Source organism: Crinia signifera, chromosome 8 (genome assembly GCF_055691185.1).
Source record: "Crinia signifera chromosome 8, ASM5569118v1, whole genome shotgun sequence".
NCBI classification, from domain to species: domain Eukaryota; kingdom Metazoa; phylum Chordata; class Amphibia; order Anura; family Myobatrachidae; genus Crinia; species Crinia signifera.
This window is the reverse complement of record NC_139224.1, coordinates 95,190,175-95,216,976: the sequence shown is the minus strand read 5'-3', so window position 1 is coordinate 95,216,976 and position 26,802 is coordinate 95,190,175. Positions and strand designations below refer to the sequence as shown.

The following is a 26,802-nucleotide window of genomic DNA, read 5'->3' as shown; positions in this document are numbered from 1 at the left end:
TGATTTATATGTTATGTGTTGTTTGTCTTGTATGTCTATTTGAGTGTTAATGAATTGTATCATACTGTGTTTTTTATTAAATAAGTGATATCACAAATATGTTTTAATTGTGCTTTGTGGTAAAGCAGCGCCACCTTGTGGTAGTTTTCTATCACTCCCAGATTGTCCTTTCAGCAGAGGTACACAATACCTCTGATAGGGGGCTGCAGTTTTACCCAAAGGGAAATAGTTTAGTTACTTACCCACCCGAATTACCTGACAAGAACCTAATAATTGTATAGATACATTAGCGCTTTTGTGTGGCCTTAGGGTCACTCCCCTTCCTTTTAGTCAGGAGGAAGGATGTGAGACAGTATAGTCAATGAGACATAAGACAGAAGAATGGAATCAAGGTCCAGAACAGGAAGGAGTCGCTGACAGTAAACATGGTAGCTATGCATAGTCTTTCATTAGTATAACTGTATAACTTGCAAGTACAATTTTGTTAGTAATTTTCTGTCTGTAAATTGTTTCATGTTATAAGCAAGCAGGCATATATACTGTAGATATATAATTAGCATATACATCACTCGTGTGTATAACTTATTATGCATGGTTTGATTTTGCCTGTAAATAAACAACCAAATAATTGGAACCAGAACTCCGAGTCTTGAACTCTTGTATATTGAATCAGGTTATGACAAGAAATCTGCATATTGTATTGTATAATATAATTGCAGATGTCAAATACATAAATCATTATATCAATATATGATATAATAAATATATTTTAGATTAGATTTCACTCTCTCAATAATTATAACCAGCATGCTTTTGATTACTAGCCAAAGTCTACACATATAATTCCAAAATCTCCTTGTATCTCATTATGTAGATAATGTATGTTACCCCACATTTTCCTAAACTAACACATACCTGCAACTTTACATTTTGGATATATTATTTCCCCCTTGTTGCATTTAGCTTGTAGGTTTTTTTCTGGCACCATTCCTTCTTTACACTCAAATACAATAGTTTCTCCATTTTCAGCTATAGGGTTTTTGTAGGATTGGATATTATTTCTGTTCATTCTTGCTTGATCCAATTCACAAAAACCTGCAAAAATATAATTGTTTTATTAAGCAGGATGATTTAATGCATGATTTTACATTATATACATTATATGGAAATGATGAAAAATATCTCAATGACAATCACCTAAATGCTTTTGGAGCAATTTTGGGGAAAAACTTAGCAAAAACCTTTAATTCACTTTTTTATTAGTAAGCAAATTACCTTTAAGATATCAGCAAATATATCTGTATACCATGCATATTGTATACCATATCCCAGTCTCCTTGCATAAGGCCCAATTACGGTCTAATACACTATGCCCTAAATGCGGGGGAGAGGGAGCGGTTTTTTGGCACCTAATATGGAGTTGCCCACAGATATTTGAATTTAGGAAAGAAGTGTGGAGAGATATTTTAAACACCGAACCTACTCTTCCAGAATTATCGCCACATATATATATGTCTATTTGGACTAGATCTTGGAGAAATGCATTCAGCAATTATTTACCAATATGTTCTATGTCTGACTACGCTTGCGAAGGTTCTGATTGCAAGGAGATGGTTAGCGAAAGAGGTACCTAATATTAGCCACTGGAGAGCACTGGTAGATGAAACCTCTGGACATAAGGGGTGACATTCTATGCGCTGCGAGTATCGTTATTTTGCGGTAATTAGACCACAAAATGGCGATATCGCATTTTCCCATTAAATCGCAGATTTAATGGGATGCGCACAGGGGCTGAAATCGCATATTTTGTGCGTAAAGGTCTGGTGAATAAAAATGCGAGATTAATTCGCATTTTTATCGCATCCAGATGTTTGCGCACAGAAAAGTATACAAGTCGCTTATTTAATGCTATGCGCATTTGCACATCGCATTATTTAAGTGACTAATTATCGCACTAATTTCAGACCTGGGTCTGTTAGGCGAATTAGGCAGAACCCTGCACAGATCGCAATGTTCCGTGCAGGGTTCTGCTGTAAAAAATAAAACAAATGGTTAAATTTAAAAAAAAAACGAGCGCGGGGTCCCCCGCCCGAGTGTAACCAGCCCCGGGCTCACTGAGCCGGTGCTGGTGACATAAAATCAGGGTCCCCGACAAATAGGGGTCCCCTTGATTTTATGAAACCAGCACCAGACTCAAGGTCCGGCGCTGGTTCCCAAAATACGGGGGACAAAGTGACTAGGGGTCCCCCGTATTTTAAGAACCAGCACCGGACACAACCAGCCAGCAGGGTAATGCCACAGCCGGGGGGAGACTTTTTATACAAGTCCCCCCGGCCAAAGCATTAACCCCCTGACTGGTCAGCATGGGCAGGGGTCCTGGGGAAGTGGGGACCCCCCCAATGAAGGGGTCCCCCCCCTCCAGGACTTACCAGCCCATGCTGATAGTCCGGGGCTGTCCTCCATGCCCCTGGGCTGTGGGCATGGAGCTGATGAATTGTGTAAAAAAAGAAGTAAAACTATTGTTTTACACTGGCGAACTATGAGTCCCAGCAAGCCTCCCCCGCATGCTGGGACTTGGGGAACCACAAGTCCCAGCATGCGGGGCATTAAAGGGCCCGCTGGCACTTGTAGTTCTGCAGTGTAAAAAATAGTGCACAAAATCACACTGACACCCTGAAAAATAAAACTTTAATACACACAAAACACACTGATACTTACCTACCTTGAGCCCGTAGGTCGGTCCCTGGATCCTGGATTCGTCCTCCGGGGCTCCAGGGCAGAAGAGTCCGGTTCCGGGGCCTTGGTCCTGGTTCCGGGGCTGGTCCTGGGGTTCCGGGGCTCCTGGCGTGAAGAATCCGGGGTCCGGGATCCGTGGTAGTCCAGAGGGGTACCTAAGGAGGAAAATCCTACTCACCTGCTCCCCGGCGGCGACCTCCGGTGACAGCGCTGCTCCCGACTGGTACCCGGCTTCAAGGAGTTGGTCCGGCGCTGAGATGTTGCTCCCTCGACGTCTCTGAACAGAATGATTTCTCGGCCAATCAGGAGCCGAGAAAGTCGGCTCCTGATTGGCCAGAAATCATTCTGAATATAGACGCCGACGGAGTAACATCTCAGCGCATCCAGAGCAGAGATGTTACTCCGTCGGCGTCTATATTCAGAATGATTTCTGGCCAATCAGGAGCCGACTTTCTCGGCTCCTGATTGGCCGAGAAATCATTCTGTTCAGAGACGTCGAGGGAGCAACATCTCAGCGCCGGACCAACTCCTTGAAGCCGGGTACCAGTTGGGAGCAGCGCTGTCACCGGAGGTCGCCGCCGGGGAGCAGGTGAGTAGGATTTTCCTCCTTAGGTACCCCTCTGGACTACCACGGATCCCGGACCCCGGATTCTTCACGCCAGGAGCCCCGGAACCCCAGGACCAGCCCCGGAACCAGGACCAAGGCCCCGGAACCGGACTCTTCTGCCCTGGAGCCCCGGAGGACGAATCCAGGATCCAGGGACCGACCTACGGGCTCAAGGTAGGTAAGTATCAGTGTGTTTTGTGTGTATTAAAGTTTTATTTTTCAGGGTGTCAGTGTGATTTTGTGCACTATTTTTTACACTGCAGAACTACAAGTGCCAGCGGGCCCTTTAATGCCCCGCATGCTGGGACTTGTGGTTCCCCAAGTCCCAGCATGCGGGGGAGGCTTGCTGGGACTGATAGTTCGCCAGTGTAAAACAATAGTTTTACTTCTTTTTTTACACAATTCATCAGCTCCATGCCCACAGCCCAGGGGCATGGAGGACAGCCCCGGACTATCAGCATGGGCTGGTAAGTCCTGGAGGGGGGGGACCCCTTCATTGGGGGGGTCCCCACTTCCCCAGGACCCCTGCCCATGCTGACCAGTCAGGGGGTTAATGCTTTGGCCGGGGGGACTTGTATAAAAAGTCTCCCCCCGGCTGTGGCATTACCCTGCTGGCTGGTTGTGTCCGGTGCTGGTTCTTAAAATACGGGGGACCCCTAGTCACTTTGTCCCCCGTATTTTGGGAACCAGCGCCGGACCTTGAGTCTGGTGCTGGTTTCATAAAATCAAGGGGACCCCTATTTGTCGGGGACCCTGATTTTATGTCACCAGCACCGGCTCAGTGAGCCCGGGGCTGGTTACACTCGGGCGGGGGACCCCGCGCTGGTTTTTTTTTTTACACCTTGCGCTGTCCTGCAAATGTGCGATTTTCACACATGAAAATCGCACATTTTCAGGACTAAAACCAGCGCACCACATCGCCGCAAATCGCCCCTATTCGCACTTTTCAGCCTCCAATGCGCATCACATTAAATATGCGCATTTAGGCTGAAAAATGCGATTTCTAAATAGGCGATTTGCGGCGATACAGGGTGCGATTTAAACATGCGCATTTATGTGCAAGCATAGAATGTCACCCAAGAAATTTACATTCCAAAGTAGAGGCGCAATGGCAACATACCATAAAAAGTGGGATAGGTGGAAAACACTAACAATAAAGGTGGACTTTAGAATTTAGGTGAGATAGTAGCACTAAATTATAAAATATTATACTAATATAACTGAAAGTGCAAATGTAAAAGATACATGATAAAAACAAGGCAAATACTGTAAACAATAAATAGATTAATAAATGAGATTTATTATCCAAAAGATAAATAATAAAGACATACATGAATTTGCAGATAAAAGATTATTTTGTTTTCTCTCTTCCTTTTTTTAAATATGTGTCTATGTATGGAAATATATAAAAATTGTAAATATATATAACAGTGTATTACATTGTAACTTTGTAAACAGTAAGAAATACAATAGGTGGGAAGGAGAATGGAAGGAGAGGGGGTGGTGAGATCTACTTGTTGACCCCCCCCTCCTTTTTTTATTATATCTTACTACACTGTCTTCACTATAGACCCATAGTGGGAAATATCGGAAAAGTAGACAATGTTTCACCAGGAACTGTAATTAACAATACCCTTATGTAATGGTTCTCAATAGAAATGATATACACATTTTTTTTAAACCAGTGGAATCTGCATAAAGCACTCACAGTAACTAAACACACAGATCACTTTATATTTAGTAAGCACTCACTTTCACTTCACTTTAGTTTTTAGAGTAATCATACACATTGGTCCACCACTAGTCAAAACACAAATGTTTTAAACTTTAACTTTTTTTTTTTATTTATTTTTTAGTAAACATATATACTACATAGCACTCTATCCCCCACTCCTATACACTCCTAGAGAAAATATACATATAGGTATGGTCGCCAGTTACATAAAACGGCCATCCTATAGTAATAACTTTCAGTGAACTCAACAGTAATAATATATAAAGGCTGGAAGAATTGACGGAAGTTCCTTTTTAATGTGAGTTCTAATAAACTTATAAATAAATCCAGTGACCCTAGATTTTCCTTGATGAGAAGTTCCCCCATCAATATTTTTATGTTTTGAGGAAAAGTATATGAATTTTGACAATCTGGGAACAGTGGCCAACATTCTTCTGTACTCCAGATTTATAGATGATCTGTTTATCCTCTGGACTGGAGGAGCGAAGAAGCCCTTTAAAGATCTCCTAAAATAAATCAATGAAAGACCCTCTCCCATCAGGGTCACACATCAGTACAACAATGAAATATCTAGATGTCCAAGTTACCATCAACGAGGGATTAATTAATACTGCCATTTATTCAAAGCCCACAGGTAAAAATACACTCTTATACTATCATAGTCATCACTCCAAACCATTGATATGTGGCCTCCCCAGATCAAAAATGATTTGTGTGGCAAGGTTTACAAGTGATATTAACAACCTCCCACGAGAACTAGATAAAATTGTACTAAATTTTGCTGAAAGAGTATACGATAAGGCAGAACTTTAGTTGACACCAACTAAAGATAGAGTGCACTTCATTCAACGCCCCCTCTGGCGAGCCAATACTCCATCTGACTGGGACGCGCGAGCGTCACACACGCACCCGTTTCCCATCGGTGGGGTGGCGCGAACCCTGCTCATCTCCGCTTCAGGGAGACGGGCAGGGTACAGGGGGGAGAGGGGAGGTGGGATCGGGTGGCGGGGAACAGCGGTGAAGCAGTGCGGACCAGCGCGCATGTGGAGGGCGACCTCTTGTCTTGAAAAAAATGTACTAGCTGCATTGAAATGTTGACCATTATGTGGTCAGCTCTCTTGTCAGTCACATAAAGATTTCTTCTACTAAGACCCCTGGAGGGACGTTGCTTTCCTTAAACCTGTCAAAATTCTTCAGAAGGCACCTGGGGCACTTTAACTAGTTATTGTGAGTGTCGGATCGTTGTACCCTGTCTGTATATATATATATATATATATATATATATAAAGAGAGTGAGAAGGGCGCCTTCTGGTGCAGTATGTTAGTGCTTACATGCGGGTCCCTTCACCTCTTACTGAAAAATCACCCCACATTGTACACAAGTACCGTTATTAGTGGTCTCCAAACCACTTTCGATTGAGCTCAAATTCACAATATGCCCCTGGAAATGTGGAGTATCTGGTCCCTCTTAGGCCCACGGTTTCTCCACCAAGCACATACAAGAAGGAAACTGGAATAGCGTGATATTGTAACAAAACAATTTATTCACGCAAAAGATGACAATAAATGCCCGTACAGTGTATAAAAATATAAAAGCTTATCTGGAGTATTGGTGAGGTCAGTCCTTCATTGTCACCACAGAGCCAGAGTCCCCTCAATGCGTTTTATCCCCCACCACAAGGCTTGGACTTCATCAGGAGTATGACCCCTAAGAGCTCCCAAGCTCTTATTTATACCTCTCTAAATGGGACCCTAATTGGAGTGGGAATCCCACCATCGCGGCTCCCTAATTCTGGGTATCCTGTGACCCGCACGTTACTTCTGGTAACGTGGCATCACTTCCGGCTTTCCCCGGAGATATGGTTCCTTAAATATGGTTCCCATTAGTCTCACAATTGTTGTGGAGATCCCGCTATGGCGGGTCTCCACTTCCGGAACTGGTGGAACGCACAATCTATTTCCGGAAGTCTCGTGGCACGCACGGGACTTCCGGTAACATGACACAACCTCCGGCTGTCCCCGGGGATGGTCTTCCCTTTTGGGCTTACACCTATCAGTTGCCATGGTGACCGTTTACCTCAAGACATTTAAAGTGCTAGAACTATCCATTATATACCTCCTGTATATACATACTAAATTTGGACATATACGGGATAAAAAAAACATATTTTTTAGAGAACATCCCTCAGTTCAGTGCATTCACGGGGTTTATAGGTCACAGTGCCCTCCCATGAAATTTCTGAAACCTTTGGGTACCGTTTTTACAGAACAGCGAGTTTGACATACTTTCACATCAAGAATATACTCCCTTCTACAGTAAAGGTAGTACAATATATAAAAAGATTATAAATAATTGTAAACAAATATAAAAACCAAACAAAAAAAGTGCAACAACAGACCACCGTGTAACAGGAGTGTGATTTCATAAAATTTCATAAAATTTCTTTAAAAAAGTTTTTTTTTTCATAAAAATGGGGCCAGCTCATAGTTATCGTTGAGCCCGTTCGGAGCTAAAGTGCTGAGTTCATGGATCCAAAACATTTCTCGCCTGGATAACAAATTATCCCTGTCCCCACCTCTGGGACCTAGACTAACCTGTTCCAGAACCTTCAATTTCATATCCTCCACATTACCATTGTGATATATATATATATATATATATATATATATATATATATATATATCCAACTCGGGTTTGGCACTCACTATAACCAAATGCAGCAGCGCCGGTGCCAGCACATAGAAAAATATAGTAGATTTGCGGTGGGGCACTCGTGGCTATTCTCCATAAACTAGACAAGCCAGCTAGTATGCAGCAACGTTTGAAACTAAATTAACGAAAATTTGATAAATAAATTGAAACGTTGCTGCATACTAGCTGGCTTGTCTAGTTTATGGAGAATAGCCACGAGTGCCCCACCGCAAATCTACTATATATATATATATATATATATATACACACAAAAACAATAGGCTGGAATAGGTGCGCTGACACCTGCACTCAATTAGGACAATAAAGTCAGTCTACAATCTCTTTTAAAAGCACTTGTCCCTCTTTTTGGACCGTCGCTCCACTTCCTCAATCTCGATTCCCGCGAGACAGCCAACAATCTTTCTACAACAAAATAGAAGAAAAGGCCTTCCAATAATGCAGTAGCATCTGATTTATCAAATTAATGTAAAAGGCTTCAATGTACATCATGTGTACCAAGTTTTCCTTCAGCGGTGGACTAGAAAAACCAGTTGGCATCAGTGCGTTCCGTACAAAGCAGCCCTCTCTTTTCTTCGTCCCTAAAATATAACATAAATCCACACTGGCAATCAGCAATCAATGTAGGCAGAGAAGGACCCGTTTGACAGAAGACTTTGAAAATAGTGGTGAAATAGAAACTTTAAGAAGGTAGATAGCAACGGCTATCTGGACTTTGAAAGCTGTCACCTTCGTAGATGGAAAACCAATATCCCCTTCTCCCAATACACTAGGTTATGGAGAAATTGCACTAATCTTGAGAAATTTGATGAGCAAGCAGAAATCTACTCTCAATGGTTCATGGAAAAAAGATACCCCTCAGAAATAATTGTGGATGCAAAAATAAAAGCAATAATTAAGGACAGAAAAGATCTATTGCAGTATAAGAAAAGGGAACCAGTGAATACCAATACTTTCTGTCCATTCATTACAAAATATAATGATGCAGAACAATGGATTCAAAAAGCTGCCTACAAAAATTGCCTCGCCTTGAGAGTAATAAAATGTTTGGGGGTATTGCGGGCTCATTTCCATGTGGACATTGTAAGGTATGCCCTAGAATGGAAAAAAAGTGCTAAAACCTTTGCAAGTAATAGTGAAATAACACAGTATAAGATCAAGAGTCTCATTAATTGTAACGCAACATTCCTTGTGTATATTCTGAAGTGTCCTTGTGGCCTTCAGTATATAGGGAAAACGAAAAGGTCCCTAAAGATTAGAGTATTAGAACACATGAGAAACATTAAAAATAAGGTCAACAACCACAGTATTCCCCGACATTTTGCACAGTACCATAACAGTGACCCGAATCTGCTAAATTTTAAGAGACTTGAACATATCCCAGTTGACAAAAGGGGTGGTGATAGGGAAAATAACCTAACAAAGCAAGAAACTTTCTGGATTATCACACTGAATAACCTAATACTGCAGGGATTAAATGAGAATTACGTTTATTCAGGATAGTTGAGAATTTATAAAAGCTATGTAAAATGCTATAGTTCTTGTATGTTGTAGTGTGTGATGTGATAGCTAGAGTAATGCACAGCTAGAAATTAATAGTGTGCAAGGAATAGATCTGCTCGGATATATTTTCTCATATATAACTTCTTACTATATATTATATAGCCAAACAGGATAATCCGGCACTCCACCAGGAGCATGTATACCAGACACTACTGTGCCAAAATTTCCATAGAAATAAGCATGTGCTAACAGGTGGATTATTAAACACACAGATTCTAACTACACTTTGTAACATGAAAAAATATTTTTTCATGTTGTGTCATCATTTATCCATCATTTTTAAATTTCTTTGCATTATGTATTTGTTTGAGCACATTATTTACAGCCCAATTGGCAACAATGTCACACATAAAGCCCCGCTGTCATGTTAGTTTTGTTAGTTTTTTGCACATTATGTTGTTATTTAGTTTGTATCACTTGTTTTACAGTATCAGCGGGAGCCGTAATTTGCGCACATCTCACAAGCTGCATTTACAGATCCATTTAAAACCTGTGACCACACCATGACCACACGTCAAACACAGGATTGTTAAATCCCCACGCCCGACACGCAATAATATTGGCACACAGGTTGCTAGGCAACCCCAAGGCCAAACAGTGACGTCACTGACAAGCGCCAGACACTGGCGCCCGGAAGTGCCCCGCTGCTACTGCACGGAACACGGTGATCAAGCCCTATTTAAGAGGTGAGTGTACACTTCATCACTATGTAAGCTGTTTTGATAAAAGCCTCGTTGGAGGCTGAAACGTCAACCGATTCATTGGCTGCTGTCGTATTTATTCTGGAAGTCCTGAGTGACGCGGTGTTGTCAATTTGTATATATATATATATATATATATATATATATATATATATATATATATATATATATATGGGTAGAACAAGGAAAAGGAAGAGAGCGCTACCTGGTGTATTAAAAGAGATTTTAATCGGAGTATACACACTCCACGGTACTTCATACAAATGCTCGTACCTAAAACAAGGGCTGTGTGGGCTGGCTACCACAAGGTTAAAAACATATACCAAACAGGCAAATGCAGCTCACACGGTCCGTACTGTCACATCTACCGGGTCTCTGTAGGTGCTAACGCTGGGTTGCGCAGCATGAACTCGGGATACCGGAGAAGCAGCCGTCCAGTGAGTGAAGCTGGTTGAACGTAGCAGGCCACGCCCTGACGCGTTTCGTCACTGCGGACTTCGTCAGAGGGCGTGGCTACTGTCTACGTTCATCCTCCTTACATAGTAAGTCAGTTGTCAATCAAACGGAGAGGCCGGTCAAGCACTAGCCAATAGAAATTGCAATGCAACGTCTGACACGGTCTGTGTATAATATTTACCGTGTAGGTATGCCATCTGACACTTTCTGCACAAAAGCCTATATAATGTCAGTGAAAAAGAAGGATTTAAAACTAAAAGCAATATACTTTAGAATTTCATTATTTTTTGAAAAAGTTCATTATTTCTTTAAAAAAATTCTAATATAAAATAGGTGTAAGGCATAAGCATCATACATTTTTTTAAAAAAGGAATGGCTCTCAGTTAGCGACAACGACAATCAACACTCTAATAATTCATGTACAGTAAACGAATACATATATACACATATATTGCATCCTATAAATAGACAATCATGGAACAAACATATATATAAAAAATATATATAAAAACTCTAATGTATGGAGACTTCGAACTGAATAGGGGATCATAACAGTTAGATATGGATCTTTAATTTATGAAGGGGGTGATCTCATACCCTTCGTTCAAGCCATTCGGCACCAGAGTATTTAAGGTAAGGATCCAAGATGTTTCTCTTTTTAACAGGAATTTATCAATATCCCCTCCCCTTTTATTAGGATGAATCTTTTCAATCCCCTTAACCATCAAGCTTGATGGATCGCATGCATGAACGTCTTTAAAGTGTCGAGAGACACTGTGGTTGGTTACTCCGTGTTTTATGTTTCTGATGTGCTCCAAGATGCGGGTCTTGAGGCATCTTTTGGTTTTGCCTACATACTTAGACCCGCATCCGCACCTCAGAACATATACAATATGTGTGGAATTGCAATTAATAAAATCACGAATTTTAAAATCAGTATCCCACACATTAGCACCCTTGTGAATATATGTGCAAACTTTGCAATTATTACAGGGGAAGCAGCCCTTGATTTAAAGGAAGGTCTCACTCGGAATATTAGACGGGAGGCTTGCGAGTTGACTTTTTGATATCATTGATTTTATGGTTTTAGCCCGTCTATAGACAATCTTAGGTGCTTCAGGGATATGATTGGCCAGTATGGGGTCGAGTTTAAGCACATTCCAGTGCTTTTTGAAGATACGGTTAATATCTTTTTCACCGTTACTGTACTGTGTAATAAACATTACATCATTGGTTGAACTTATCCCTTGCGGGTGTTCTGTGGAATCTCCAATCTCTTTCTTTGTGACAAGAAGTTTTTTTCTGTCAAGACCCCTAGCTCTCACGAGTGCCCCATTAATAATTCTCTCGGGGTACCCCTTTTCCTTAAACCTTTGGACATATGTCCCTGCTTGCTCTTCAAAAGTATTTTCATTAGAGCAATTTCTCCTCAGTCTTAAAAACTGGGAGAACGGGATATTGTCCTTCCATGGACCATAGTGGGAGCTTCTATAATCAAGGTAGTTATTTGAGTCCACCATTTTAAAAAAAGTGGATGTTTCAATATAGCCAACATCTGGAAAGTTTTCCACACTAATAAGAACATCAAGAAATTCGATTTTATGCTTCTGAAAGTTCGAGGTGAATCTTAAGTTATATTCATTCGTATTGAGATACACCATAAAATTATCAAACAGCATTTCATCACCTTTCCATATTATGACGATGTCGTCGATATAACGCTTGATGAGAATGATACTATCCATCCAGTGACCTGTGAGACAGCCAGATTCCCAGTCTGCCATGTATAGATTTGCAAGACTGGGTGCGCAAATCGTACCCATAGCTGTCCCACAGGTCTGGAGGAACCATTCGTTCAAGAATTCAAAGTAGTTGTGCTTCAGCACAAAACGTAAACAGCTGCAAATAAAACTAATCCTTTCGGGAGACATCTTAGGATCAGTATTAAGACGAGATTCAACCGCCTGTATACCTTTTTCATGCGGTATACTTGTGTACAGCGCTTGTACATCAATTGTCAAAAGGCTGTAGTCTGCTTGCCATTTTATACCTTCTAGGATTTGTAGTAGGTGTGTAGAATCCCTAATATAGGTGTCAATTAGGGGGATGTACAATTTTATAAATGAGTCAACATATTCAGATATTCTTGACGTCAATGAGCCTACACCTGCCACTATAGGGCGACCCGGTGGCTTGTTGGGATTCTTATGCACCTTTAGCAGGTGGTAGAATGTGGCAAGGTTTGGAGTGGCGTTGTACAAATATCGGTACTCATCCAAACAAATTATCTTTTGGCTAAGACCATTTTTAAGCAGTTGTTCTAATGTACCAAGGTATTCTTTAGTAGGGTCAGTTTTTATTTGACATAGGACTTATCGTCCAATAACAGATTATACGCTTCGGTGACATAATAGTCCCTGTCCATAATCACTATGCCGCCTCCTTTGTCGGCACTCTTTATTACCGTGTCAACATCCGATGTAAGATTAGTAAGTGCTTCCTTTTCCTTTCTAGTAAGATTATGCTTATTAGCTTGACCTCTAGCAGCATTCTGTTCACACATTTTTTCAATATCCTTTTTTATGAGTTCTGCAAACATGTCAATGTAAGGACCTTTTGACTCAATGGGATAATAGGTTGATTTAAGTTTTAGACAAGGTGATAATAGCCCTATGTCAGGTTGAGAGTTATTGGCGCTATTTGGACTCTTCCTCAGAAAGTGTCGCTTAAGTGTTAACTTGCGTGCGAACAGATTTAAATCAATCAATAGATCAACTTTATTGGGTGGTTTATTGGGGGCAAATGAAAGTCCTTTTTTTAGAACAGAGATTTCGAATTCAGTTAATATTTTACTGGAAATATTAAATATGCCTTTATTATCGACATCAGCATCCTTGATATTAGGGACATCTATATTATGAGTTTTTACTGTATGTACCTCAGTTTGGACTCTCTTTTTGGGATTTCTTTGTCCCCTCCTTCCCCTAGACATCTTTTTAGACTTAACGGGGTTTTCTGGGGTACGAGTGGTCGACCCAATGTGTCGTCCAATCCCCCTACCTCTAAAAAATGTTGGTTTTCTATATTAGAACTAAGGGGTTCGAATCTATTTCTGTGTTCCCAAATTTTGGGTTTATTATGCTCGAACACTGGTTTATTCCAAGCCAATTGGGGGTTCTGCATTCCCCGATTGTTTTTAAAGGGGACTCGTCTCCAACTTTGTTGCTGTGTCCTCCTATCATTGTTAGAGGAACGTGACCTGTTCCTGGGTGATTGATACGAACGTGTATTATTTCTAGGTGACTGAAAGCTCTGGTGATTAGAGGGTTGTCTATAGCCAGAGTGTGCATATTGCACCTGTTTTTTAGTTTGCGCTTTTTCATATCGTCGATTGAGATTCCAAGTTCTCACTTGGTTTGTCTCATAATCATTTTTATCTCTTAAAAATTTTTTATGTTTGTTTTCCATGATCTTATCCTCAATGGCCGCAACTTTCCTGTCTATATCTAATTTGGCACTAGTGAGGGAGTCTTTATCGAATTTTGTCTCTAAATTAGGTATAATCAGAGAAATATTACCTTCTACCTCTTTTAAGGTTTTTTTTCTTTTCAAATATCAGGAGACGCATTAATTCTAAAGAACACTCATCGAGTATTCTATGCCACTCCTTCATAAATTTTTCATTATCTGCTCCGGTGGTGGGTGGTTTATTAATTCTGAGACCACGGGGTATGCGACCACATGAAACGTAATTGTCCAAACCCTTTATGTCCCACCATATCTTAGCTTCTTTAACAAGAAGTTTTTCAAGATCTAATAACCCTCCACCGGAAATATCAATTTTATCTGCTTCATTTGCAGAGATAGGAGTTTCAGAGAAAATTCTCAGAGACTCTTGTGAGCGTTTGTCATGAAGCTCACTATTTCTATGCATCATAAATCAGAAATAGCAATAAGCAAATATAGGACAATACAATTAGCAGCTAAAACAGTATCCTGAACCCAAGCGTGTAAAGATAAAAAGTACTGTGGATTCTGTAGCGCTGAATGTAAGTCAATAAGTCCAGCAATCCACCTGTGTGCCCCACAGGGGTATGTACACCAGAGTCTTTCAGGTGAGACTGCAGCTCAATCAACCACGTCAGAGACGGCTCCCGGGCTCACAGGAGAAGGCAATCTGGGTAGAACAAGGAAAAGGAAGAGAGCGCTACCTGGTGTATTAAAAGAGATTTTAATCGGAGTATACACACTCCACGGTACTACATACAAATGCTCGTACCTAAAACAAGGGCTGTGTAGGCTGGCTACCACAAGGTTAAAAACATATACCAAACAGGCAAATGCAGCTCACACGGTCCGTACTGTCACATCTACCGGGTCTCTGTAGGTGCTAACGCTGGGTTGCGCAGCATGAACTCGGGATACCGGAGAAGCAGCCATCCAGTGAGTGAAGCTGGTTTCTGACAGGCAGTGACCACTGGGCACAGTGATCAACCGGTGGCCAGACACTGTCTGTTAAAAAATCACAATGTGGCCAGCATTAGGACAAAAATTATTGATCACATTCCGATCCCAATAAGAGGTGTTAACAGAAGTAAAATGCTCCTGCAGGCTGAGGCTAGATGGATATTCCTACTGGATACCCTGTCACCCAAGGGGTTAAATGAACAACATGGTTTATACCACTACTTATGATTAGCATAAAGCATTGTTTATTATTGTAAAATATGTATATATGTATAAGTGGTATATTACTATTGTCCCCTATGTGAACACTATCAGGAGGCACATAGGCAGATTTGTCTGGTGCGTCTTGTAGAGGCTCACGCAATGTGTATGATACAATTGTTTACAAACATCTGTAACATGAGTTTTTAACCTTAATGTAATTTTAGATGTGCACACGTATGACCCGACGGGTCTCTTAATGTGGCTATTGTAAGCCTCTTATATTCACAATGTTTTTGTATTTTAGATGTGTTTTTTGTTGCTATGACAACACACCACAGCGGGGAAGGAGGCGCTTCCGGGTTCCAGAGCCGACTGCACGGACGTGCATGATGACGTCAGGGGGATGAGCCGGACGGAGACTCCCGGAAGGCACCCTAAGATGTGTGTGGCGGGATTTTCTATGAGTATTTATACACGTGTGTTGCACTTTGTATTTTGATCCCTGAGGACGGGCCTGGTGGTTTAAAACATGTTGGGTCTGTAATATGCAATAAACTTATATATATATATGAAAAAGATGAGTGCGGGCGCTCCAATGGTGCAAATTACCACTTTTAAATTCAAGGGTTTTTTATTGAAGGTACAGATCACAAACAAAGGATGGGGTCACGTACCACATATAGCGGCTCACAATTGCCGCGATTTGGACAGCATAAAAACAAGTGCACAGCACTTCTCAGGTTGGAGAGGTTACACTCCTTCTCTCTGGCTCCACGATCTCAGCGACGCTAGGCCACGCCCCTACGCGTTTCGTCACGGGTGACTTCGTCAGAGGGCTGGCCTAGCGTTGCTCAGTCTCCTCTTTAGTACCCCCTGCACAGGTGTCTTTGATCAGCGTTGTATAAGCCAACTGACTGCTCTAATTTGGCAATCCAGGTGCATACCTCATTAACACTGTGCAAAGTGCGCTACCATTGTGAATATAAACATAACCATGTCAATATGTCCATACAACAATTTTCACATGATAAAATTCACATTGAAAAACATCTACATAAAAATATCATTATAAAACAGATACATAAAATATCACATGAATATAAAGAATACGTTAGCATAACAGACGTATAACAAAATAAGAGCAAGGGGTGAATAATGTATGATACAGCGCTAGGTTTCAAATATAGTAAATTTATTACAAAATGAATTAAAAACAATACATTTATATGGAAATATTTCATATGAGAATTCTCAAAAAAACACAATGGGGGAAAATATAAAAACTGTAAGCGAATTCCAGCTGGATGAAACTTTTGGGAAAATCCACATCCCCCCCAATATACGGGAACCCCAAAAAGACAGAGAGAAAAAAGCCAAGAGGCACTAGAGGAGGGATACACTCTAAGAAAAAACACCAGAATAAATTAAATCCAAACACAGTAGATACCAACCGACAAAATGTATTCAATATCTCCTCTAAAATATTAGATGAACATGAAATGTCACTACTCTCTAAGGGACTGAAATATGTCCCCGCTGATAATCCCAACATTTTTGAGCTCTTTGTAGAGCTCAATCGATACATTCGCACTCTCTGCAGAAAAAGATATTTTGCCAACAAAGGCATTGACACTGAAACAGAATTGAGCCAACCAATTGTTCTGGATCCATCTGATGATCCAGCCCTGGTGGCCTTACAAGAACTTCTGATGGAAAATGGTCAGGAAGATCCGACCTACAAAAAGATTTATGACACTTTACCAAAAAATTTCAAACGTAAATCTGAATTTTTCCCACTGTCTGCAAAAAGTGCGAATGTAGAGACCTTTTACAAGGTCACACTGGATGATTTCAGAGATCTATGTAAACAAAAACAAAAATCCAATAAGAATTGTAATCTGTCCAGAGCGGAAAAGAGGGCACTTAATTTACTAACTAAAGACACTTCTATAGTGATTAAGGAGGCTAATAAAGGAAGGGAGTCTTGTAATCCAGAATAGAGAGGACTATCTAAAAGAGGCCTTTAACCAATTAAATGATCACACTTTTCATAAAATATTACAATCTGATCCCACACCTCTTTTTCAGATAGAATATAAGAACCTAATTGATAATGCCTTAACAAATAACATAATTTCCAAAGACACGTGGCAATTTCTTTTCACAGCTCACCCAGTCACACCCACTTATTATCACCTCCCTAAAATTCACAAATCACTCACTTCACCTCCTGGTCGCCCCATTATTTCTGGTATTGGTTCCCTCACCACTAACTTATCACATTATGTGGATTTTTATTTACAACCTCTTGTTCCTGTGCTCAGGTCACATCTGAAGGATACTACTCACTTCTTACAAAAAATTTAAAATATCCTGTGGAAAGAAACATATGCATTCATGACCCTGGATGTAAAATCTTTATATACAAACATACCACATGACCTGGGGATTGAACATCTCACGAACAAACTAAATAGAGATAGTGACCTCTCACAGGAACAACAAGCCTTTGTTATCTCTTCTATTTCCTTTATTCTCACACATAACAATTTTTTGTTTTACAACACACATTATCTTCAGGTGATGGGAACGGCCATGGGCACCAGGTTTGCGCCCAGCTACGCCAACCTATACATGGGTGAGTTCGAGGACTCCCATGTGTGGGAGGGGGGCTTCGGTGCGAACCTGGTGTTCTATGGCCGTTACATTGATGATCTATTTTTTATTTGGGATGGAGACCACCTTTCTGCACAACAGTTTGTCACCACACTCAACAACAATTCTTTTAATTTATCTTTCACTTCACATTTTGACCCCATTCACATGGACTTTTTGGATATCTCATTACATATAGTTAATTCCACCATTACCACCACCAATTTCACCAAATCTGTTGACACACAATCTTACCTACATTTCAATAGTTCACATCATCGTTCATGGAAAACGAACATACCTAAGGGGCAGCTGATGCGCATCCGCCGCAACTGCTCCTCACTAGACACTTTTAATCTTCAAGCCTCTGAAATGATTTCCTCCTTTGCGGCAAGGGGATACCCAGACCCCCTCCTTCAGAAAGCCCTCATAGAAGTGCGAACAATGGACAGAAAAACCCTGCTACATACTTAAAAAAAAACACCACAGGAAGGCCATGAAATGGCTTTTATCTGTAAATATAACAATGCCCATGCACAAATCAAACGGATAATAAACAAAAATATAATATTCTCAAACAAGATAAGATTCTTAAAGACCTATTACCCAATAAACCAGTGGTTATTTATAAAAAGAATCGATCCCTCAAGTCTGTTTTAGCTCCCAGCTATCTAAGACAGATCGAGGAGAAAACCAATGTCTCCACTACGAATCTTTGGCTGGTATTGAGACCCCCTGGCTTCCACAAATGTGGTAAAAATCGATGTACAATGTGTCAATACACTACAAAAAAGACAACTAGTGTCATGGCGGGTGAAGAACAAATTCCTATTAAGAAGTTCATTAACTGTGACACTAGTTATGTGATATACCTTTTGGTTTGTAGCTGTGGCCTAAAATATGTGGGCCGTACCACACGCCCTTTAAAAGTCTGTTTCCTTGAACATCGGCGGAACATTATTAAAGGACTCCTATGTCACAGTGTCTCTAGACATTTCGCACAAATACATAAAAAAGATCCTAAAGACCTCCAGATAATAGGTCTTGAATATATACCTCACTCCTCCAGAGGTGGAGACCGCTACAAAACCTTGTGTCGGCAAGAAGTGTATTGGACCTTCAAATTAAATTGTTTACATCCTGATGGACTAAATGAAGCTCTAGAATTAAATAGTGTTTTATAAATCCCTCTAATTTACTCATATGATACTTTCTCTCTGCTCTGTGCCTCTTTCCATATATATATATATATATATATATATATATATATATATATATATATATATATATATATATGTATGTATGATAACCAATGCAAATTAAATCCTATTTATCTAATTCTTATATATATATTTTTTATTTATTTATTTTTTATATATATTTTTTATTTATTATTTTTATTGTCCACATGTACATTGGATTATATGACATAAGTATAGAATGTCATTTAAAAATTCTTTATATCATGACTATTGCTCTTTCTTATAAGGGATTTCCAATATATCTTCCTTATAATGAAGCACAAAAATCTAATCTCTTTCTGTCCTTTAATGTATATAATGCTGACACAGCTGGAGATCAAATCAATCTTCTCCATATGTACTTCACGATGTCTACTATAATACAAAATTCCATGTATAAATATACTGTGTGGAAAAATAAGAGTATACATATTGTTACTCCACATAATGTGATGTGCAATGTACAATATCGATACAAATGATTTTGCCAACCATGCGGTAACAGACACCTAATTCCGCCATCCACTAAGGGGAATACTCAGCCATCTAAAGATCCCCACTTCCGCCAACCGCACATTACGTTTCAAGTCCATGTAAATGAATACACAATGGGACTTCCGCCAACCACGCTAGAAGCGGAACGTCACTTCCGCCCAGCGCGATTAAGGAACAGCGCTCTGCTAAGATAGCAGAGCACTGTCCATCTATAACATATGGGACAAGTACCCCAACATAAATATCTCTGCTACACTTATATCTTTGCAAAAACGCTGAAGAATTATATAGGTTTGACGATACTTGCACATCACATTTCCGGGATTTTTGGTGTCACGTGACCCTCGGAAGTCACATGACTTCAAAACTTTATTAACATTCTTGTGTACATTTGTACAAAAATAAGTTTTTTTGATATTTGGGACTTTCATTATTTATATTTTAATAGCTATTCTGTGCATTCGTTCTATCTAGATACATAATGTATTTTTATATCTGTGTTTTATTTTAAAAAAATGTATAATCCAATGACTGCACCTGAGATCACTCCCCTAATCAATACAAGGTATATAAACCCTGACCGCAGTCACACCAAACACTCCAGCTCCTGATGAAGGCGTGTGAACACGCCGAAACGCATTGAGCAAGCAGCACCATCATTCCAGCTCATCTTTGGAGAGCAATCCCATTCTACACCTTACTCCAACTGGGAGCTATTTACCAGAAGCCTATCCGGACCAGTTTTCTGCCATCTCCTCGGACCTCATTGGTGAATCCATATTGCAGGACACAAGCTGGGTATAGTTATACCATAATACTGCATGGTTCCTAATCGGAGTACTATCATCGGCATCCACTACTGGGAAATCACCGGGACTGTGTACAAATTTTTATTTATCCAAGGACACTCAACCACTCTGGTAAATATAAATCTCATGGTGTTTCAGGGATAATCATTGACTCTCTCCAACACATTTGCATCCAGCTGGAATTCGCTTACAGTTTTTATATTTTCCCCCATTGTGTTTTTTTGAGAATTCTCATATGAAATATTTCCATATAAATGTATTGTTTTTAATTCATTTTGTAATAAATTTACTATATTTGAAACCTAGCGCTGTATCATACATTATTCACCCCTTGCTCTTAACCTTTTGGGAGCCTCACACCCTCCCGATACAGCTGCTTTAGCAACTCCTGTGGTTCACCCCTCTTTGTATAACAACATAACACTGGCTAGATGATTAGACTTTTGCATACTCTGTCCAAGTGTCTACACATGATGTCGATCACAGAAATATACTCTATGAGATGTGTATATACCCTTTTTCTTTCTGCGGATGGAAATTCAACAATATAAAAAAAATAGTCAATTCTAAAATTATCCAACGAATCACTTTAAAATCTTTATAAAAATCATTCTAAAAATCATCATTTTAAAAAGGGGGTAATTTCCATCCCTTCATTCAATCCTATAGGAGACATGGCATCCAGCATAAAGATCCAATAGGATTCCCTTTTTAGCAATAAAATATCTCTATTGCCCCCTCTTATGTCAAGTTTCACGTGTTCGAGACCCATAAATTTCATTCCAGCAGGATTCCCTGCTTGACATTTTGCAAAGTGTCGTGGGACACTGTGCGAAGTGACATCATTCTTTATGTTCCGATAGTGTTCAAGTATTCTTGTTTTCAACATTCTTTTTGTTTGACCGACATATCTTTTCCCGCAAGCACAGACAAGCAGCACCCGATCCCACAGTGGATCTTATTTCTTAGGGTCATTAACAAGTCGCAATCATTTATAATTATTTCTGTTTAAATCTCAAGTCTACCGATCCATACCAGTTATTGGTGTAACAGTTGCGCTGTAAGGGTCTCCGCATTACACGGTTAATAGGATTTGGCAGTTAGCCTCCCTACAGCACAGACTGAGCTGACATATACGAACCCGATCTCATGGTAGATCTAATTTAAGGGTTACATATGAATCACAACTGTTCTTGAGTTTAATATGTCGTCATACAGTTCATCAAACCCTTCGAATAAAGTGTTTTATTATTTTTACCTTCTAGTTTCTTAACATTTTTCATAGAATGTGATCACATTTTGCATTTCCCACATTGAAAGAAACCTTGGGGTGCAGGCATATGGTAAACTGTATTAACCGGGGGTGTTGCTTCTACCGGCAACAGGTCCTGACGAAGCTCTTGCGAAGCGTACGCCGACCGCTCGCAGTGAGTCCCCCCATACCCTCTCCCCACTTACCACTGTATTTTGATTTATGTATGGTTGCGCTTGACGGGTCTCCGCCGTACACGGAACCCCGCTGCTCACTGATCAGGGTCTGACGGCCGTCACCTGACTCTAGCAGCACTCCAATCCTCCTGAGGCCATGCAAGGGCACATACGTCAGACGCTCCTCACAAACAGAGTTTAGGCGACTCTCTCTGACACGGTAACGGTGACCGCCACAAGGGCAGGTAACAGAGACGCTCTCCACACCCTGCACCAGGTCAAATTCCAGATACCAGTCTTAAGCCTCTCTGCAATATTAATTGAGAGTACACCCTGAACCCGATCCCACAGTGGATCTTATTTCTTAGGGTCATTAACAAGTCGCAATCATTTATAATTATTTCTGTTTAAATCTCAAGTCTACCGATCCATACCAGTTATTGGTGTAACAGTTGCGCTGTAAGGGTCTCCGCATTACACGGTTAATAGGATTTGGCAGTTAGCCTCCCTACAGCACAGACTGAGCTGACATATACGAACCCGATCTCATGGTAGATCTAATTTAAGGGTTACATATGAATCACAACTGTTCTTGAGTTTAACAGCAACCTTTAAGTGGGGTTCTCCTTGGTGCATACACACCAGGAGACATATACAATAAAAGTTTAAATTGTTATTTGTACTACAATCCCGGGGCACACTGCATGAGGAAATCTTCCTCTTTTAAATCACTATTTGTGTGTATGTGTATGTTAGTGTGTTTTTATATGTTCGCAACCTTTTAAATATCCTTCATTAAAAGTTACATTTTACTGTACATTCTTTTCAAGGTGCACCATATTGGACATTCTGTGCTTTCCCTTTTTCGTATGGTCAAGAAACTGTGTATTGGCTGTCGAAAGGCCACTGTGTTTCAGAATTGTATCTTCAAATGGAACAATGTTTCTAGTTACACAGAGGAATGCACTCATCAAGTGTAACTGTCCTTTGTGATTCAGAAAACATTCTTTTTATTAGCCCAATGATGGGGAAAATTGCTGGCATGAAAAATGCTCAGTGCATACACACTGAATGGTTTTCGCCCTTCTCAGTGATTTTCCTCTGGGTGGATGACTTTCCATAGGAGGCCGCTATGGAAAGCTGTCCACCTCGCCACTCATCTGCTGGTAACACCAGCAGATAAGCGGCTGGACCAAAGATGATGCGGGAGCACGCATCTGCACTCACCGCTCATTGATGCCCCATACACACTGAGCGGTTTTCAGCTAAATGTCGCCCAGTGTGTATGGGGCTTAACCCTGTCACAAACACAAGATTGAAGTTGGCTTATGAATACTCAGGACACCCCAGCCACATTCTGGGTAAGTCTACCCTGAACTGACCCATATACACACCTATCACCGCGGTTTTGGTTTTGGATCTGTATCTGCCTCCGGTTTTGGATCTGTATTCGGTTTTGCCAAAACCGCCCTTTTTTGCATGTTTTTGTTCCTATTGTGGTTTTTGAACACTTTCAAAAATAATAGTCTGACACTTTAATAAACTTTATGAAATCTACACACTGATAATACCTCCCATATCCCTTATATACATATACATATATATATATATATATGCACACACATCTATAATACCACACCCACTACTTATATATACCTATAACACCCCCCCATCCTTTCCCCACACAAACAGCAAACAGAGTGCACACTAATAATTTAACTTACTTTTTTGGGCTGGCAGACGTTGGGAGGATTTGAGCCCAGAGACAGAAGCTCCTGCATTCCTCTGAGGTCTGACTCTGTGAGCTCTCCCTTCTTAGTGCAGGTAGAACTGGATGCAGAGGAAGTTGGATGCCTTAACGTTTACTGCTACAGGGAAGTCCCCTTTCCTCCCTGCTTAGCATCCAATTGTGAGGCTCAGATGGGCCGACAGTCACACAGCTGCAGCAGAAGGCAGGCGCTGTCAGTGCATCGGTGGGTAATGGTTTCCCTTCTGGGCCCACAATGTCCACCTATGCCCACCTTCTGGCATTTCCGCGCCGGGACCCGCCATAAAACGAAAGCCCAGACCTGGACCAAGGTTTGCCCAGAGATTCTGGTAAAAAATGGAGGTAGGCAACTCTGCACCCACCCCCTGCATGAATGTGTTGGACCTAATGCCCAATCACAATATTCCTTGGTGAATAAAATAATAGAAAGCATATACTTATGACAGAATATGTGTCATAAGTATTTTCTTTGTATTATTTTATTATGTTAATCATTTATGACAGGGGAGGCACTGCCTCCCCTGCCTCCCCTGACTGCATGTCCCTGCTAATAAGGGGGACTACTATGAGGTGTTTTTTTTAACTGCAGAGTTGCCGCCCAGTGTCACGTAGCCGTATAGTGATGCGACCCAGTGTGCCGTATAATTCCAGGGGTGCCGCTATATGTGCAGGGGTGTCAGTCCAGGTGTGTCACAATGTGTGCTGTATAAATCCAGGGGTGTTGCCATGTGTGATGCATAATTCCAGTGGTGCCATCATGTGTGGGGCAGGAGGATATTGTTGCCGCACAGTATTTGTCTTAATTGTGGATTAGTCAAGTGATAACATAAATAAATGTACCAGTATCAGTATGTATGTGGTGCGGTGTGTGAGTGTAATAAATTTATATTTTTTTTACGTGTCTGTGTGTTTAATTGGCTATTGGTTCTGCTGTGAAACTACAAGTCCCAGCATGACCATTATTGCCCTGGGACTTGTGGTTCTCCAAGTCCCCGTATGCGGGGGAGACTTGCTGGGTCTCAATTCCACAGCAGAAACCAATAGTTATTTTTACAATATTGCCATCAGCCCGGGGACAGACCTGGGCTTCAGCAAGGGCAGGATTAATCCTGGAGGAGGGGGACCCCTTCATTGCAGAGAGTTTCCACTTCCCCAGGGTCCCTGCCCAAGCTGACCAGTCAGGGGGTAATGTTTTGGCTGGGTAAAAAGTCTCCCCCAGGCTGTGGCATTACCCTGCTGGCTGGATGGGCCGTGCTGGTTTTTGAAATAAGTAGGACCCCTAGTCATTTTGTCCACCATGTTTTGGGAACCAGGACCGGCCCTTGAGTCTGGTGCTGGTTGTAGAAATACAGGTAGACCCCTATATGTTTTGCCCCGTGAATTTCTAGAACCAGGACTGGCTCTTTGAGCCTGGGCTGGTTAAAGCCGTATTTATTTATTTTTTACACTGCAGCCTGCACAGATCTGACTGATCTGTGCAGGCTTCAGCCCAATACGGCTGGAAAATTAGTTGTATTTTCCAGGTGTATTTTTGCAGCAATTACCGGCCGTATCTTGCATACGGTCGGTTAGTAAATTAGAAATCACCATTCAACTGATTGGTAAATCCTATTCGTATTCTTTAGATGGCATATACATTTGTATTCGTAAATACGAATGTGAATGTGCCATGAATATGAATTGCGATATTTTCGGCAGAGTAAATGCCAAAAATACCAATACACAGAAAATAGACATATTTTTTTAATATGAATACGCAAATTTTATACATATATAGCTTAGTAAATTTACCCCTATATACAGGGCCGGTGCTAGGTTCCTTAGCACCCTAGGCAAATAAGGGACCGGCGGCAGGCTCCGTTTGCGAAGGGTCGCGCGAGCATCTCATGCGCGCGCCCCTGGCAGTAGCCAGCCGCTGGCGGGGCTGGTGATTCTATCGCCAGCACCTGCAAAGATGGAGCTCACTCCATCTGTACTACAGACGCTGTCTGTATTCCCAAATCCCAGCGTGGCGAGCGCAGCGAGCCTGTGAGGGGCGGCAGTACGCGTCCTACGACCTTTTCATACCCCCACTATCCACGTCGGCGTGGAGTTGAGAATAGAAAGTGTGGCGAGCGCAGCAAACCACCGAGCCCAAAGCGTGGTGAGGGGACGTGGACACCTGTGAAGCCCGCGATGGGACGCAGATACCTGTTAAGGTATCCGCGTCCGCTCGCCACGCTTCGGGCTCGGTGACTCGCTGCGCTTGCCACACTTTCTATTCTCAACTCCACGCCGACATGGATAGTGGTGGTATGAAAAGGTCGTAGGACGCGTACCGCCGCCCCTCGCGGGCTCGCTGCGCTCACCACGCTTTGGGTTGGCGTGGATAGTGGGGGTGGTACAGTGTGAAAAATGACATTTGGGGTGCATTTAACATGTTTGCTACTAATTGTATTGCATTTGGATGCATTTGTGATCCAAATCGCATGCCATCGCATCGCATGGCATCGCATGGCATGCGATTGCATGCGATTTTTTACAGAAATGCGTCAAAAACCCCGAAAAATCGCATCGCATGCCGTCGCATGCCATTACATTTGGCATACGATGGGAGCCGTGATACTACACAAGTACCGCTCCTCCTATCCTGCCTACCCTACCCCTCCATCCGTTCCTACTTATCCTATTGTTTTTCATTCATCCACCCACCTCCTTTTAGTCTGTTAACTCTTATGAGTAGGGCCCTCCTTCCTCACGTTCTCACGCTACCTCTTTACCTCACCAGTGCTCCTGCCCTGTTCTTCCCTTCCTCTACTTCATCTTCAGTCTCCTCGACAATTTCAACACCTACTTCAGAACTGATTCTGATTTAAGTTCTCCCAGCTATACCCTATTTATGCTGTATTTTATCAACACACCCTGTACGTTACCTTGTAATTAGTTTTTTGTTTGCTATGTACGGCGCTGCGGACACTTTGTGGCGCCTTATAAATAAACGTACTACTACTACTGGAGAGACATGAAAATGGGAAGTTCATGGCTCCCAGGTACAGTAAAGCTTTTACAAGTATTTTTCAGAATGCTGGTTATGTATCCCATGGAGTAAATATGCTAGACTTCAGTTGACCTCTCCCAAGCAGCTGCCAGTGGACCCATTGGTGCTAGGACTAAAGGGTGAAAAAACGTGTATTGATAAGGAGTGACATCTGGAAAGTACACCGAAAGTTTTATGTTGACCTTTTGAC

At 41.4% G+C, this 26,802-nt stretch overlaps 1 protein-coding gene across 2 annotated transcripts in view; it reads right to left on the bottom strand.

Moving 5' to 3' along the window:
- Nucleotides 1-26,802, bottom strand: part of CFH (complement factor H) — a 401,411-nt gene that overhangs the window by 83,723 nt on the left and 290,886 nt on the right. For both annotated transcript variants that reach the window (XM_083156807.1, XM_083156808.1), the window contains exon 19: nucleotides 916-1,095. In XM_083156807.1, the coding sequence (XP_083012933.1) occupies nucleotides 916-1,095 (180 nt within the window). The remainder of the gene's footprint in view (nucleotides 1-915; nucleotides 1,096-26,802) is intronic.